Genomic DNA, 18147 nt, shown 5'->3' on the forward strand with positions numbered 1-18147 from the left:
ACCTGACTTGAGGAACCAATGGAAACTGAGGATGAGTGTTCACACCAGAGGTGGAGTCTTCTCGCAAACATTTTATTTCTATGTTGTAATCATGTGGGACTAGACTCTGCCCCAGGGCGGCCTACATGCTGCATAAACCTCCAGCACCAAGTTTCTCATCAATAAATACCTACTGTTCCTAACAAAGCCGGAAATCTCTTGACTACGCCACAACAGCCACAATATAATACTGTCTCCAGCCCAATCATCTGGCTGAAGTTCATCATGGCTTCCCTTGAAAGGTGGAGCTTCCTGCAGAACTGAACCTCGGTCATGTCAAGGCGGTTTGATGGCTGCCTGTACACCCTGGCAGCAGGGTAGTGGAGTATTTTGCGGGAGTGGTCTCCTTGCCCTCTCTGCTGGCCCTGATCATCCTGTGCCTGAGGGAATTCCTACAACCACCAGGCCTCCTCACGCTTTGTTCCCTCCTCTCTTCCTCCTCAGAGGAGGTGCTCCCTGCTGAGTGAACAATGTCCATCTGCGGGTTGGCAAATGGGGCTCACCCACGGGCAAAGTGTGGCAGAGGGAGCCTCACAATATCCTGCGAGTGCCACACTGTGACAAACAGAACACAACGCTCTCAATGCTCCACAATACCAGCTCACCCCACACCCAGAAACTCCTAACTCTACAGCCACTTTTAACCTGACCTTGCACGAAAAGAGATAAAATTTGGTCGGTCTGCCTGCCTGTGTGATGAGCTTAAAATCGCACGAGGCAATGTTAAATTCTACTCAGTTGGGGTTTTGCTCTCCTAACCTGCCTCCATTATTGTTGGCGGGGGTGCTACTGATCCGTGCTTGCTGATCTAAATATCGTGCAAGCGCCTAGTGACATCAGACGTGCGCCTAATACCATCTCACGTGATTGAATGCTCTTCTGGATTGGGCCTGGTCAATGTAAAATTCTACCTCTTGGCTTTCATGGAATCCCTACAGTGCAGAAAGAGGCCATTTGGCCCATTGAGTCTGCACCAACAACAATCCCACCCAGGCCCTATTCTCGTAACCCCACATATTTACCCTGCTAATCCCCCTGACACTAAGGGTCGATTTACCATGACCAATCAACCTAACCTGCACATCTTTGGACTGTGGGAGGAAACCAGAGCACCCGGAGGAAACCCACACAAACACGGGGGGAACGTGCAAACTCCACACAGTCACCTGAGGCTGGAATTGAACCTGATGCTGTGAGGCAGCAGTGCTAACCACTGTGCCACCGTGCTGCCCCTAAATCAGGTTTGGCTTATATTTATCAGATTTCTCCCCTGCTCTACTCTGTTCTTTGTTCCTCTGACAATCGCTTCCATCATTTGACCAGACGCTGGCGCTGTGAGGCAGCAGTGCTTGCCACTGTGCCGCCCTCAACATCCAAAACATAACTGAAAACCCTCAAATATAAAAACTATCAGCATTCAGCAATGCTACAAGCGTTGGGTAATCTTTGCCTCCACACCACTTTCCTTCTCCAATTCTCCAGCGAAAAGAAACTAAATATCCTGCAAAGCTTGGCTTTACCGAGGGCTAAGATTACAGCCAAATACTATAAATGATTTACAAAACAGTGGACACAGTTCCTCAAATGCGCTAACATCAGGCCTGTGTGAGTCATTGACGTATGCTAAAACTCCAGCCAGTTCAACCTCATGTGATTGAAGACAAAGTTAAATTTCAGTCACGAATAAGCAGGAAAGCTCATTACCACACCCCTCTCACACTATGATAGGTAATGCCTGTTGTAAAATTCTTAATGATACAAATAAGGCTGTGCTGCTTTACAGTGATGTGGAGATGCCGGCGTTGGACTGGGGTGGGCACGCTAAGAAGTCTCACAACACCAGGTTAAAGTCCAACAGGTTTATTTGGAATCGTGAGCTTTCAGAGCGATGAAGGAGCAGCGCTCCGAAATCTCGTGATTCCAAATAAACCTGTTGGACATTAACCTGGTGTTGTGTGAGGCTTCTTACTTTGCTTTACAGTGGCAGAGGAATTCGTGGTCAGAATTACACAATGTTTTTTATTCTATTCACGCTGGTTGGCCAGCATTTATTGCCCATCCCGAGTTGTCTGAGGGCCGTTGAGAGTCAACCACATTGCTGTGACTCTGGAGTCACATGTAGGTCAAACCGGATAAGGACAGCAGATTTCCTTCCCTAAAGGACATTAGTGAACCAGATGGGTTTTTCCGACAATCGACAATGGTGTCATGGTCATAAGTAGATTCTTAATTCCAGATATTTTTTATTGAATTCAAATCTGCCGTGGTGGGATTCGAACCTGGATCCCCAGAACATTAGCTGAGTTTTTGGATTAATAGTCTAGCGATAATACTACTCGGCCATTGCCTCCCTGTAGGTCACTGAACAATTAAGTCAGCCCTTTCCCCACCCCAACCCCACAAAAGTAAAAGGAATTAATCGCCACTAACTTTGGTTGACTTGAAGAAAACAGAAGACGAGGTTTTTGTGGTATCGAGTAAATTTGTGGGCTTTCTCTGGGATTCCTCTCTCCGAACCACACCCCAGAGAAGAGATGTAGAGTTGATGATTAAAGGCAATTCTTCAAGGATGGCATTCTTAGCATTCTTCATGCTTGTGGGGTCACCTGTAGTGGTAGACTGGTACAAAATGCATAAATATTGCTAAAGATAAGTTGCATGCAAATAACAATAAAAAAAAAGAGATAACAAGTATTGAGGAAGCTGATCAGGTCAAAAACTCTTTTGAAGATACCTTGAACCCACCTCTTCAGTCAAGGAATCCAGTCAAAATGCACAGCTCCTTCCCAAGATGCTACTGATACCCAATGTTAACCCTTGCTCACCATGAAATTTTAATTAATACTTTTTTTGTCAGATATAACTTGTCTGCTGTGCCTTTTTTGTTCGTATTTTAGATTTCCTGCACTAAACCAAATTCTTTTCTTTCCTGCTCTTCAACATCAGCAGGAATAATACAACTGAGGAATGAAACTTGGCCCATTCCATATATCAAGTGCCAGCATTAAGCATTACCAGGTCAGATGTAGGGGCAGAAAGTGGTTAACACTGCTGCCTCGCAGTGCCAGGGACCCGGGTTCAATTCCAGTGTCGGGTCACTGTCTATGTGGAGTTTTAATGTTCTCCCCATGTCTGCATGGGTTTCCTCCGGGTGCTCTGGTTTCCTCCCAGAGTCCAAAGATGTGCAAGTTAGGTGGATTGGCCATGCTAAATTGCCCCTTAGCATCGGGAGGGGGAACGACACTATGGGATAGGGCCTACAAGGCTTGACAGGCCAAATGGCCTCCATCTGCACTGAAGGGATTCTATGATATAACCTGAGCTGGATTCATATTGAAGTTTCCCAAACACGGCCCAAACTCAATAGCACCCCTACCCTGGGGACTTCTACTGTGGAGATGCCAGCGTTGGACTGGGGTAAACACAGTAAGAAGTTTAACAATACCAAGTTAAAGTCCAACAGGTTTATTTCCTGTTTATAAGCCTGCTGGATTTTAACCTGGCGTTGTTAAACTTCTTACTGACTTTTCCTACATCAGTCTTCCGTGAGAAAACTAATCAATGGCAAAGGAGAGAGAGTGTTGTGCTGTGGACTGATACCCATTTGGAATTAGATTGAGACAGCAGCATCAACTTCACATGGAGCCCTTAATCCCAGCAGAAAGAGGGGACCTCCATCAAACTGGGGCCATTTACTCTGCTGCTGCACAGTAAGGTTTATCAGACTTATCTGGAGCACTGGAAACATTTATAACAATGGAGAAATACAATGAAAGAAATGTAATTGTCCGTTTCCATCTCCGTCTGTCCACCATCACTACCCCCCCCACCCTTTCTTTATTTTTTCTGCTCACCCTAAGGGCCCGACTTGTGAGGAGTCTGCATAGGGACTTCACCCCGAGAGAGAACACGGACGTTCGCAGCTGCCCGAGGAACACATCAAGATGTACGTTTCAAAAGAAAATGTTGAAGTTTTTTTAAAAAAAGATGAGTAATAATGTGCTGACTGGATCTCTGACACCTAACAATTAGCCCACAGAAGATATGTACTTAAACATGGTGAAAATTTGGAGAATTCCTGTCCTGTTTCACAAATGAAGCGAAATATTGTCCATCTTCCCAAAACATTTCCCCCTCATTCTCGATTCTATCTCCAGTCTCTGTACAGAGTTAATAAGATATCAATTGCATTCAAAAGGTATACAGGTGGAGCACATATGGAGACATTCCCTTTAAAAGGTTGCTGATTTATTTACTTAATTAATTAGTTTTATAGGTAAACTAAAAAAAGTATAAGGAATTATTTATTGAAACTGTGGTGTGGATGAATTAGGAGATTTTCTGGTCCTCCTGCAGTGAATTTAGATTTGGCTGAGCGTCAAATTCTCCACCCTCGCTTGCAGCAGCAGCGGGGCGTAAATGGCCAGAAAATCCCAGCCATAGAGTCCTGATAGTGCAGAGGGGACCAGCTGTCCATCAAGTCTGCATTGGCTCTCTGACAGAGTATCTCACCCAGGCCCTCTCCCCAGCCCTATCCTTATAAATCCACACAGTTCCCATGGCTAATCTGTCTAACTGACAGATCTTTGGACCCAAGGAGCAATTTAGCATGGCCAATACACCTAACCTTACATCTTTGGAGTGTGGGAGGAAAGCAGAACACTCAGTGGAAACCCATGCAGACACGGGAGAACGTGCAGACTCTGCAAAAACAAACAGTCAGCCAAGGCCAGAATTGAACCCGGGTCCTTGGCGCTGCGAGGCAGCAGTGCTAACCACCATGCCAACATGATGCAGCTCAAACTTGCATCCTGCCTACTCCTGATAATCTATCACCACCTTGCCTACCAAGAATCCATCCATCTCTACCTTAAAAATACTCAAAGATTCCGCTTCCACTACTTTTCCAGGAAGAACGTTCTAAAAGCTCACAACCCTCAAGAAAAAAAACGTCACCTCATCTCCACTTTAAACTGGTGACCCCCTGTAACTATTCACTCCTCACACTAAACGCAAGACTAAGTAAAGATCGACTGCAGTACTGCCCTACAATTAACCGTAGCAGCGCTGTAGACACAGGCAATATCTGAACATGTATGCTTCCCCAATTAACCAGGAAGTACCTTTTTTGTCTGGGCGGAGCTATCCAAAAGACAATAGTGAGAAATGGTGGTAAGGCCTTCCAGAAGGGTGAGTGGATAATCCGGAGGGATGTTTTCCTTTTTTGAGGTTGTGCTAAGGAATGAGAATGAAACAAATCAACAAAGAAAATCAATGAATGCATTTCACGCACCAACACAGCAGTTGAACAAACAAAGTCTTACGTGACCCAAGACCATTCGCTACAAAACTAATCGCAGCCTGACAATACCTCTTTTGTATTAACTCGCTCAGATTTGGACCGTCAGAGTCAGCAGCAAGCATTGTTTGAAGCAACTATATGCTCAAAGCAGCAGCAACAATGACTATTGTATCTCTTTTCTCTTTACAGATGCCAACAGATTGGCTGTGAATTTCCAATGTTTTCTGATTATCAACAACTCTATGGAAGAATATAAAATGGCCAGAGGAGCTCAGGTTATACTTGATGCAAAGTCAATCTCCACTTTCCTCCTCACCCAGCACACAAGAAAAAACTCTTGGCTACGTGAAAATAGCAACATCAGAATCAGATCCTGAAACACCACTGGTCTAATCAAAGCCAAATAGCGCACATATCCCTTGGATACGCCACCACCTCATTTAGAGCATTTAAAAATTTAAAGTTTATTTATTAGTCACAAACAGGCTTACATTCACACTGCAATGAAGTTACTGTGAAAATGCCCATTCCCAACTGCCCACGAACAGAGAGTGGGTTGTTGGGCCATTTCAGACAGCATTTAAGAGTCGGCCATATTGCTGTGGCTCTGGAGTCACCTGTAGGCCAGACCAGGTAAGGACGGCAGATTTCCTTCCCTCAAGGACATGTGTGAACCAATTGGGTTTTTCCAACAATTGATGATGGTTTCATGGTCATGATTAGACTTTGTAAGTCCAGCTTTTATTGGATTTAAATTTCATTACCTATCGTGGTGGGATTCGAACCAGGGTCCTCAGACCATTACTCCTGGTCTCTGGGTTACTAGTCCAGTGACAATAGCACTGTGTCGCCATTATATTAATAGCTCTTAAAAAGGTATTGGAAGTTTTTCTTTATTTGTTCACGCGATCTGAGCATCAGTGGCAAGGCCAGCATTTTTTGCCCATCTCCAATTACCCTCAAGATGGTGAAGAGCTGCCTTCCTGAACCATAAGAGTTTCTACTAACAGTTACATGCTGTCTAGCAGTGAATATAGAAAGAGATAATGATATTATTGCTTAACTTCAATCAGATTATACTAAAAACTATTGTTTAAATGTTAATCAATCAAGGGTGGTGGTGGATGGAAAATTTTCGGGTTGGAGGCAGGTTGCTAGCGGAGTGCCACAGGGATCAGTGCTTGGTCCTCTGTTCTTTGTGATTTTTATTAATGATTTAGAGGAGGGGGCTGAAGGGTGGATCAATAAATTCGCTGATGACACCAAGATTGGTGGAGTAGTGGATGAGGTGGAGGGCTGTTGTAGGCTGCAAAGAGACATAGATAGGATGCAAAGCTGGGCTGAAAAATGGCAAATGGAGTTTAACCCTGATAAATGTGAGGTGATTCATTTTGGTTGGACTAATTTAAATGTGGATTACAGGGTCAAAGGTAGGGTTCTGAAGACTGTGGAGGAACAGAGAGATCTTGGGGTCCATATCCACAGATCTCTAAAGGTTGCTACTCAAGTGGATAGAGCTGTGAAGAAGGCCTATAGTGTGTTAGCTTTTATTAACAGGGGATTGGAGTTTAAGAGCTGTGGGGTTATGCTGCAACTGTACAGGACCTTGGTGAGACCACATTTGGAATATTGTGTGCAGTTCTGGTCACCTCACTATAAGAAGGATGTGGAAGCGCTGGAAAGAGTGCAGAGGAGATTTACCAGCATGCTGCCTGGTTTGGAGGGTAGGTCTTATGAGGAAAGGTTGAGGGAGCTAGGGTTGTTCTCTCTGGAGCGGAGGAGGCTGAGGGGAGACTTAATAGAGGTTTATAAAATGATGAAGGGGATAGATAGAGTGAACGTTCAAAGACCATTTCCTCGGGTGGATGGAGCTATTACAAGGGGGCATAACTATAGGGTTCGTGGTGCGAGATATAGGAAGGATATCAGAGGTAGGTTCTTTACGCAGAGAGTGGTTGGGGTGTGGAATGGGCTGCCTGCAGTGATAGTGGAGTCAGACACTTTAGGAACATTTAAGCGGTTATTGGATAGGCACATGGAGCACACCAGGATGATAGGGAGTGGGATAGCTTGATCTTGGTTTCAGATGAAGCTCGGCACAACATCATGGGCCGAAGGGCCTGTTCTGTGCTGTACTGTTCTATGTTCTATAATGACAAAGGAATTGAAAGCCACTAAACACGAGCTCTCGATGAGTTAGGAGACCATCAAAAATATTGAGACAGACAAAGGAGCACATTGGAGTACCTTGCTGAGTTCTTCTCACTCTCACGTTCATCTTGTTGAACAAGGTCATCCAGGTTTCTACAGATCCGGGCAACAAATGGCGCAACAACTAGTCCCAAAGATTTTCCAAGGTAGGGTAAGGATGCAGTGACCAGGCTCACCCACGGCGGATGAATACTGTAACCATACTGCGGTTCTAAGGCTCTGACAACTGCTGACACAAACATTCCCTGGGAGGTGATTGCCTGAGATTCGACATACCCCATGGCAGTGATGGACTGTTGGAAGCTCATGACCTTTTGCCACTGCTTGGAAAGGTCAGAGGAGCCCTCGTGTTCGTCCGCTGTCTGACCGAGGTGGTGCTCCAGCACAATCAGGAGCTGCAGCAACTTCAGGAGTTCGATCTGGAGCGGGTGCTCACTCCAGATCTGGTCCTGACCAAAGTTAACAAGGCTTTCCTCAGAGAGGCCCTCTTCAATGAATTCGTCACTGGATTCGGCAAAGATGAGCATGTAGCTCTTTTCACTGATGTACATGGAGGCAGAGAGGGAACGCAACACATATTCCTGAATCTTCCACCTGGTCAGCACGCTGCTGATGAGATTGAGGCTTTTGCCGTCAGCTGACTTCACGATCGCAACCAGCTGCGTGATGATCCGAATCAGGACTTGCACGCTATTCACTTGGACATCCCGGTTTCCCAGCAAATCCTTGTGACTCAACCTCAACTGGCAAGGATAATAGGATCTTAGGAAATTGAGACAGAGGTAAATGAGCAATTCGATCAATGAGGGATGGGGATGGCCCAGGGGCAATGCCTGAGTTGAAAGCTTGCCATAAAAACTCATACCCTGGACAGATTCCTGGTGGCGGGCGAGAAGGTTATGTATCAGACTCAACTGGCTAGTGGAGTGGGTGTTCATGGACGTGGTAGACAGCGCCTCAGTAAATTCTTTAGGAGTGGTTTTCAGAACCGCTTCCAGGACAGAAAAAGCATACAATACCCGCTTGGAATCGTAAGGCTGGATATATAACAAGACATGTTTGAACAAAGCTTCCACTAAGGCATGTTTCTCCTGCTGCCGTTTTAAAAGCTTTTCTCGGGTAATTAACTGCCGTTCCAAATCGATCTCTTCCTCATCGCTGGATAGCGACTGTGACATCTGCGTTCTTTCAGAGTCGGTGTGAACCAGCGTCAACTGGGCTTTGGACGGAGGGCCACCACTGGCCATCACGTCCATGCCCACTCTCTCGTGTAACACGAACCCATCTTCTTCAGTGTTGCTCATGGTACCTGGGTGCTCTGGGGATGGTGGCGAAACAGAGGAGGTGATTCCTGAAGACACAGCTCCCGAACTGGTATCGGTGGAGTCCGTGTGCTCACTGGTGTCCTTGCTTTCCTCTGATGGGCCAGTCAGAGCCGATTCGTTCAATGAGTGGTTGGTGTTTTTCTTTAACACCTCGTGATTCAGGCCTGATCTTTCAGGCTCCCCTTCCACCTCAGCCCAGAGAGCCTCCCTGTCCACTGAAGAAACGTGAGCAAACGCAAAGCTTTCCTCAGAACTTGTTTCAGCCACTTCTAGGGGCGTACTAAAGGCTTCCGGATAGCTAGGCATCCTGCTGTACATAGACTGGACATCTTCTGAAATACAATGGAAACACTATTAGTATTTACTTCTTGCAGTGGAAGAAATCTTGCAATATACAGATCTCTCTTTGGACTGACAGGATCACCAGCCAGATTTGCCCAAATGGTTCAATTAGCAAAGATACGGCCTAGCGTGGGACTAAGGCAGACAGGGACTTGCAAGATTTGATCTCTGCTGATTTTACTAATCCTGTTCAGGGTTGCAACTTGAATGGTGACTGCTGACCTCAGCATGATTAGGCCGAGAACTGGAATGGAGTGGAAAAGGAGGCAAACTCATCTCCTGTGACTATTGCTGGGAAACAATGTGTTTGGACAGGATGAGATCCAACTCAGGGTTCCATCAGCCGAACGTTCTGATGACACAAGGGTGTCCTCCTGCCAAATTCTAGAGAGAGTCAACAATTGGACAGCTACATTTACAACGACCAAGCAATAACATATCTTCACCCATATTGCTCAAATGTATCCTGGGTCCAAAACAATAGTGGAAATTCATGACTGGATCTTTTATTCTTCCAGTTGAAGACTGTGATGACAGGAACCAATTCAATTAGAGACAGGAATAAAATGAAAAGGGGCAACAAATACTAATAAAAAACATTTGAAAATAATTTTGAAATTCTTCAAAATGTTTGATTACTATCATACAATTTCTGTCTGGATCTGGTCAAACAAACAAGTGGTTCTATCCTGGTATCTGTTACCTTAATTTCATCAGATATTCCATACAATACAATTATAGTAAAAGTGTTAATGTGTAGGGACCACTGCAGCCTCTGCCTAACCAAACTCTCCTCTTGATAAATTGTTCTACGGTGACCTGTGTAATCTGACAATGCTCAACTCACCAACTTGAAAACGTGACAGAAAATATTGGTGTGTCACATCTGCATAGTAATAACTCTTAGAAAGCAGGGAGTGTAAGCCAGGCAAGGACAACAACTCAACATCCTTAAAGATTACACTCAGTTATTCATACAGCAGTTACAGCACAGTAACAGGCCATTTGGCCCAACAAGTCTGTACTGCTATCTATGTTTCACACAAACCTCCTTCTCATCTCTTTTCATCCAAATCCATCAACATACCTCCATACCTTTCTTCCTGGTGTGTTTATCTAGCTACCACTTGAATGCACTCCCCTCAACTACTTCCTGGGTCAGTCAGAATGTGCCACATTCTAAACCAATTTCTACTGACAACACTTTTTCCCCAAAAATCCTTGTTGGATTTCTTAGTGACTATTGCAGGCCGGTGAGCCATATGTCAGTGGTAGGGAAATTATTGGAGAGGATTCTTTGAGACAGGATTTACTCCCACTTGAAAATAAATGGACATATTAGCAAGAGGCTACATGGTTTTGTGAAGGGGAAGTTGTGTCTCCCTAACTTGATCGACTTTTTCGAGTAAGTGACTAAGGCGATTGAGGAGGATAGGGCAGTGGATGTTGTCTACATGGACTTCAGTAAGGCCTTTGACAAGGTCCCTCATGGCAGACTGGTATGAAAGGTGAAGTCACACGGGATCAGAGGTGAGCTAGCAAGATACAGAACTGGCTCGGTCATAGGAGACAGAGAAGGGCTGTGACTAGTAGCGTTCCTTAGGTATCAGCGCTGGGACCTTTGCTGTTTGAAACTGAGATATCAAACTCCATCTGCAATCTCTCCGCCCAAGTCAAGATCAATTGGAGGCTTGGGCAGAGAGATGGCAGATGGAGTTTAATCCAGACAAATGTGAGGTAATGCATTTTGGAAGGTCTAAGACAGATGGGAAATATACAGTAAAAGGCAGAACCCTTAAGAGTATTGATAGGCAGAAGGATCTGGGGGTACAGGTATACAGGTCACTGAAAGTGGCAACACAAATGGAGAAAGTAGTCAAGGCGGCATACTACATGCTTGCCTTCATCGACTGGTGCATCAAGTTTAAAAATTGACAAGTTATGTTGCAACTTTACAGAATCTTAGTTAGACCGCACTTGGAATATACTGTTCAATTCTGATTGCCACACTACCAGAAAGATGTGGAGGCTTTGGAGAGGATACAGAAAAGATTTACCAGGATGTTGCCCGGCATGGAGGCCATTAGCTATAAGGAGAGGTTGGAGAAACTTGGTTTGTTCTCACTGGAACGACGGAGGTTGAGGGGAGACCTGATAAAAGTCTACAAGATTATGAGGGGCATGGACAGAGTGGATAGTCAGAAGCTTTTTCCCAGGGTGGAAGAGCCAATTACTAGGGGCATAGGTTTAAGGTGCGAGGGGCAAGGTTTAAAGGAGATGTACGGGGCAAGTTTGTTTTGTTTTACACAGAGGGTGGTGGGTGTTGGAACTCGTTGCCGGGGGAGGTAGTGGAAGCAGATACGATAGTGATTTTTAAGGGCCATCTGGACAAATACATGAATAGGATGGGAATAGAGGGATACGGTCCCCGGAAGGGTAGGAGGTTTTAGTTCAGTCGGGCAGCATGGTTGGTGCAGGCTTGGAGGGCCGAAGGGCCTGTTCCTGTGCTGTAATCTTCTTTGTTCTATTTCATATTTATGGTTCCCAATTCTGGTCTTATCTACAAATAAAACTATTTTCACCATGTCAACCTTTTCATAACCTTGGAGACTTCTATCAGGTATTTCCTGATGAAGAAAGACACAGGGGATGATCTTACAACCTCGTCCCACCCACCCTGCGATGGCAAGATTGGACGAGAGTTGAAAAATCATGGAGGGGAGGGGAGGGGGGACTTTGCAGGGGTGGTGATCGTGGAGGGAAGGAGGTAACTCTGCAGGGGTGGGGACGTGGGGGAGAACTGACACTGGGAACAAATCGGTGGGGGGGGGGGGGTGGTGGGGGGGGGGGGGGGTTGGCTGGAGATCCCCCAGTACACTGGGAGATCGGGACACCTGCGCAATGGCGCCCCAAGCGGTCTGCAGTCAGCTTCACTGGTAGTTGAGGTTCTTCTCCCCCACTCCACGAACAGGTCTTCGGCCCTCCAAGCCTGCACCGACGGACAGCATGGTCGATGCAGGCTTGGAGGGCCAAAGTGCCTGTTCCTGTGCTGTAATTTTCTTTGCTCTTATGGGCAAGAATGGCATCCAGGCTCTATTTTTGCAATAGGTGCCATTAGATTGCAACTTGCAGCTCATCAAAAAAACCAACGTGATTCTCTCCTGTTGCCTTGCTCGTTCAGCATTTAGAATTGTTTTTTATAAGATCACGTCCAGAGTCTCAAACTGGCTGGTTTGTCTGTACTGTCTGTCTCTTTAAGTGAGTCACCTGACTTGAGGAACCAATGAAAACAGAGTGAATGATCAGACCAGAGGGTGGAGTCCCCTCAGGCAGAACCATCGAGCAGCCATGAAGTATGCATGTAAAGACTGGAGTTGCTGCTCCAAGGCAGCCTTAGAACCGCAACCCTCCTGTACCACGTTTCTCTCGTCAATAAATAACTCTTGTTCTGAACAAAGCTTGAAATCTATTGACGATGCCATAACAGCCACAATATAACACGGGTACAAACTCATTCTCCATTTTTTTATTCACTCATCTCAAGGTGGAGGTGGTGTGGGTTTTCACTTCACCCATGCAACATTTGGTATTACCTCCCATTACTTTCTTTTTCAGGCACAGTATGGACGTGCGTTGTGTCTTTGGGTTGAGAAGCAGCAAGAAGACGGGTTCTAGAATTCGAGCAACATCATTTAAGGAGAAGGCACGGACAAGCCAACCCTGCACTGCAGCCCCGATCGCTCCATCAGAACAGTTCAGACTGTCCAACACCACAAAGAGGCTCCTGAACACAAAAATCAGAAAGAATCCATCAGATTACACAGTGAAGCTTAGTATTTGGTGGCATGGCAGCACAGTGGTTAGCACTGCTGCCTCACAGTGCCAGGGATCTGGGTTCGATTCCCGGCTTGGGTCACTATCTGTGTGGAGTTTTCACATTCTCCTTGTGTCTGCGAGGGTTTCCTCCCGCAGTCCAAAGATGTGCAGGTTAGGTGAATTGGCCATGCTAAATTCCCCCAGTGTACACGAACAGGCGCCGGAGTGTGGTGACGGGGGGATTTTCACAGTAACTTCATTGCAGTGTTAATGTAAGCCTACCTGTGACTAATAAATAAACTTTAACTCTACTAGTATTTCTATCAGAGACATGCAGGTCATGAAAAGACTTTCAGCAAATCAAAAACTTTAAACTTGACCCTCTAACTTCAGATTCTGAGTTGATGGCACGATCTTCTCCCATCATGCCCTTGCATAGAATCCCTACAATACAGAAGGAGGCCATTCAGCCCATTCAGTCTGTACCGACCACAATCCCACCCAGGCCCTATTCCAGTAATCTTTCACATTTACCCTGCTAATCCCCCTGACACTAAGGGTCAATTTAGCATGGCCAATCAATTTAACCCACATATCTTTGGACTGTGGGAGGAAACCCACACAGACACAGGGAGAAAGTGCAAACTCCTCACAGGCAGTGACCAAGGCCGAAATTGAACCTGGATCCCTGGAACTGAGAGGCAGCAGTGCTAACCACTGAGCCACCCCATTGGTGGGTCATTTCTGCATGTTGCTCCTACATTGACTCCTATATTATCTCGTTGAACCCAGCAGCTTGCTATGTCTCTCTCCACCAAGCGGCTCTTAAATATTTCTGACTACATCATGAGCCATTTCATCAATACCTCTTACAATCCCCATTCTTCAGGTGAGGACGGTTCTGCCATTGAACCACACGTCAGTTATCTTGCTGCTAGCATTTCCTACAAACTAATAGATTCCACAATCGAAAGACATAATCGAGGTGGCCACTTTAATTACGGTTCAAAGGAAAAACTTGCTGCAAGCAAGTTAGACTGTGTACTTGGAACAAATCCAGTGATGACGCTTCAAAGCAATTTATGAGTTTATAATGTCCTGAGGACATTAAAAAAGTTATAAAGATGCAAGTTCTGTCTTACCCTCTCAAGTACCAAGAAACATTAATTCTACAAGTCACTTTTTAAATATGTGTTCTTTTTAGTTCAATCAGGTGAGAGCTACGTAATACAGAGGCGGGATGAGTTAGTTGGATGGGAGTAAAGTTGCAGGAGGAAATCCCAATTCCTCTATCTTTGCAGCCAAACTGGGGCACAGTACAGAACCGAATGTCTGCCTCATGCCCCTGCCAGCTCCTTAATAAAATCATAGAATCCCTACAATATAGAAGGGGGCCATTCGGCCCATCGAGTCTGCACCAACCACAATCCCATCCAGGCTCTATTCCCATAACCCCACATATTTACCCCGCTAATCCCTCTAACCTACGCATCCCGGGACACGAAGGGGCAATTTAGCATTGCCAATGCATCTAACCCACACATCTTTGGAGATTGGAAGGAATCCGGAGCACCTGGAGGAAACCCACGCAGACACAGGGAGAACGTGCAAACTCCACACAGACAGTGACCCAAGCTGGGACTCGAATGCGGGTCCCTGGAGCTATGAGGCAGCAGTGCTAACCACTGTGGCACCATGCCACCCTTCACAATTCACCCTTCCAAATGATTTTTAAAAAAAATCTCAATCGCATTAGTCATCTGGCCCAATTCTAGGCAAAAACCCCGTCCACTTGAACAGAAACTATTCCGTAGAGATCCGTCCTGTCCCTCCCTCTGCGGGGTGGTGAAAATCCCTGGCTTAAAATCCGGCCTCGAACGAAGACTGAAGCCTGAGATATCAGGAATTTAATCTGAAATATTTGTGACTCTACTGTACTGAAGCAGTGTGAGGAATGTTCAGATGCCTTGAGCACAGTCTGCATATGAGGAATACTTGCTCCCACATCACATGAAGAATATGTTTTTTTTTCACTTTAATACTATCCTTAACTCCCTTGGTTAACTGTGGTTGACTTATCCCCTTCCGAGACGCCTCCTTCCTCACTTTTCTGGTAGGATTCACCAGCTGGCGAGACGGGACTTGAACTGTGACCAAGCTTCCACTGCTGAGCATCGCGCCACCAAACCCAACGGAGCACATGCCTCCCACCCCAACCCGTCCATCACTGCCTTGGTTTTCCATTCCTTTTCCCTAATCGACATCGATGCAAAGCTGCCTTCCCAGCCCATCCTGACATGCGCACCAGTGAATTTTCCCTTTAAAAAAGGGAGACTTACTCCCTTTTGAACTCCCTTGAGATTATGACATTACCTATCAAACGAACGAGTGCAGAAGGATGTTCTGTTGCCTTGAATGTCCCGTGTAAAATGCCACAACACGGAGAACCTAAAGAGTGCTTCCAATCGGATTCCCTGTGAGAGAAGAAGAAAATCAGTGGCAAAAGTGTTAGCTTTGCTCGATAGCAGGAGTAACCGGATTTCAGTTCTGACTCAGGAATTCCGAAACAGCAGCTATCAAACCGATGAAAGGTATTCCCGCCATCAGCTGAACAGTAAAACATTACAAGTGTGCAGAAGTCCTTTTGGGCAGCACACCAGTGATTTGAAATGATAAAACCATTGCATTTTGCTCCCACCTGGTGCCAGCTTTCAGGAATGGAATATGGAACTTTCAGGGTCCCTTTCTGGGTTCACCCTCAGCATTGTGGAGGTTGAAAATGTCCAAAACAAAAGGCCCAAGGACAGGTCAAAAACGGATCCTCATTCGCATTTTATCTGTGAGCTGTTGACTTTTTGCAGAGTATCATAGAATCCCTACAGTGCAAAAAAGGCCATTTGGCCCATTGAGTCTACACCAATTCTCTGACAGAGTATCTTACTCCGGCCCTCTCCCCCACCCTATTCCTGTAACCTCATATTTACCATGGCTAGTCCATCTAATCTACACATCTTGGGGCAATAAGGGGCAATTTACCATGGGCACTCTATCTTCATATCTTTGAACTGTGGGAGGAAATCTGAGCACCCGGAGGAAACCCACGCAGACACGGGGAGAACGTGCAGACTCCACACAGACAGTCACCCGAGCCTGTGAGGCAGCAGTGCTAACCGCTGTGCTATGATCGGAATTTCTCCCCAAAATTTCAGGGATAATTCTTGACGGAGGCCTGATTTCAATCAAGGGACTTGTCCTGTGTCAAGAGAGAGAGAAGGTAGCAGAAGGGCAATCTTGAGCAGTGGCGGGTTTCAGAATGGAAATTATAATAGGCCTCGGATTTAGGAAGTGATGAGAAATGATGATGCGAATGAGGGAGCTTTGATCTCGTCAAGGGGGAAGGACAGTGCCACGAAGCATACCCAGGCTTCCTCGCTATGGAGAAATAGCCAATGTCCATAACATAACAACAACAACAGGGACCCCAACAGAGCACCACAAATCAGTATCACACTGTTCTTTGATGTACTTTCAGCTTGCCTTCCAGAGCTCTGTGGAATTCAAGCCAGGAGGATGTGTTAATGATTCCATTATGTAAACAGGAAAGTACAGTGCAGGCTACAATCACAACTTGTAATTATATAGCATCAATAATACAGCAAAATATCCCAAGGCGTTTCACAGGAGCTTTAGCAACCATAATTTGACATCAAGTCGCGAAAGGAGATACTAAGATAGGTAGGTTTTAAGGAGTGTCTTAATGAAGGAGAAATGTGTAGAGGAGCAAAGATCGTTCAGGGAAGAAATCCTAGTGCTTGGGGTTAATCAATTGAATGTACAGCTGCCATCACAAGTTCAGAAGGATGAGGGGGGATCTGACCACGGTATATAGAATCCCTACAGTGCAGAAGGAGCCGTTCAGCCCATCGACCCAACAATCCAACCCCAGGTCACCGTAACCCCACATATTTACCCTGCTAGTCCCCCTGACACTAAGGGGCAATTTCTCATGGCCAAACAACCTAACCGGCACATCTTTGGACTGTGGGAGGAAACCGGAGCACGAGGAGGAAACTCACACAGACACGGTATATAAAATTTCAGTAGAAAGAGAGCTTGGTAAAGTAAAGATAGGCCAAATGTTTCCCCTTGTGGGGCAATATTGAACAAGAGGCACAGGTATAGGTTGAGAGACGGTAGATTTAAAACTGAGATGAGGAGGAACTACTTCTCGCAGAGGGTGGTGAATTTGTGGAACTCGCTGCCCCATAGCAGCATGGAGTCCAAATCATTGAATGGTGTCAAGAAGGAGATACATACGTTTCTGATAAAAACAGATTGAAAGGATCTGGGGAACAGGTGAGGAGGTGGATTCGAGACCAGGAATAAATTAGCCATGATCTGATTGAATGATGGAGCAAGCTCGAAGAGCTGAATTGCCCACTTCTGCTTCTAATTCCTATGTGACACAAAAGATGAAGGCTACTCAAGAAATCAGAATATGCCTCGGTTTATGCAGGGACAGATTTTTTTTTCCCTTAAAATAACAACCTGTCAATTAAACAATATTACATAAAGATGCATTTCAGGGTTGCATGTTACCCTTATTCGTCAATCATTACTGAAGATAAACAGTCTTCTGCTTTTGTTTAATGAGCGATTCTAAGCTGGATTGTTTTCAACTGCTAAGAGCTGGGAAATCTTTTTACTTCTTCAATGACTGAAATTCCAGAAAGGATTGGTTAGCGAACAGGAAACAGAAAGTAGGCATATATGGGTAATTTTCAGGTTGGCGAGATGGAACGGGTGGAGTACCAAGACCTCAACTATTTACAATTTGTTTTAACAACTTTGATGAAGAGACCAAATGTATGGTTACTAAATCTGATGGCACAAAAGGAGGTCAGAAAGTACCTTGTGAAGAGAGCAAAAGGAATATTGGACAGGTTAAGTGATTGGCCAAAAATCCAGCAGATGGGAATATAATCCGGGCAAATGTGAATTTGTCCACTTTGGCAGAAAGAATAGAAAAGCAGTAAATTATTCAAGTGGAGAGAGCTTGCAGAATTCGGTGGTACAGAGGGAACTGGGTGTCCTGGTACATGAATCACAAAC

General features: G+C 45.5%; 1 protein-coding gene across 3 annotated transcripts in view; it reads right to left on the reverse strand.

Annotated features, from left to right (window-relative positions):
• The window catches only part of dop1b (DOP1 leucine zipper like protein B), a 148553-nt gene that overhangs the window by 50378 nt on the left and 80028 nt on the right, over nucleotides 1–18147 (reverse strand). For 2 of the 3 annotated variants that reach the window (XM_078232767.1, XM_078232768.1), the window contains exons 17-21: nucleotides 15409–15509; nucleotides 12813–13003; nucleotides 7589–9209; nucleotides 5163–5274; nucleotides 2470–2658 (exon numbers count right to left, since the gene is read on the reverse strand). In XM_078232767.1, coding sequence (XP_078088893.1) covers nucleotides 2470–2658; nucleotides 5163–5274; nucleotides 7589–9209; nucleotides 12813–13003; nucleotides 15409–15509 — 2214 coding nt within the window. The remainder of the gene's footprint in view (nucleotides 1–2469; nucleotides 2659–5162; nucleotides 5275–7588; nucleotides 9210–12812; nucleotides 13004–15408; nucleotides 15510–18147) is intronic. The other variant, XM_078232769.1, reaches the window with a different exon arrangement.

This window comes from Mustelus asterias, chromosome 17, assembly GCF_964213995.1.
Source record: "Mustelus asterias chromosome 17, sMusAst1.hap1.1, whole genome shotgun sequence".
In the NCBI taxonomy this organism is placed as follows: domain Eukaryota; kingdom Metazoa; phylum Chordata; class Chondrichthyes; order Carcharhiniformes; family Triakidae; genus Mustelus; species Mustelus asterias.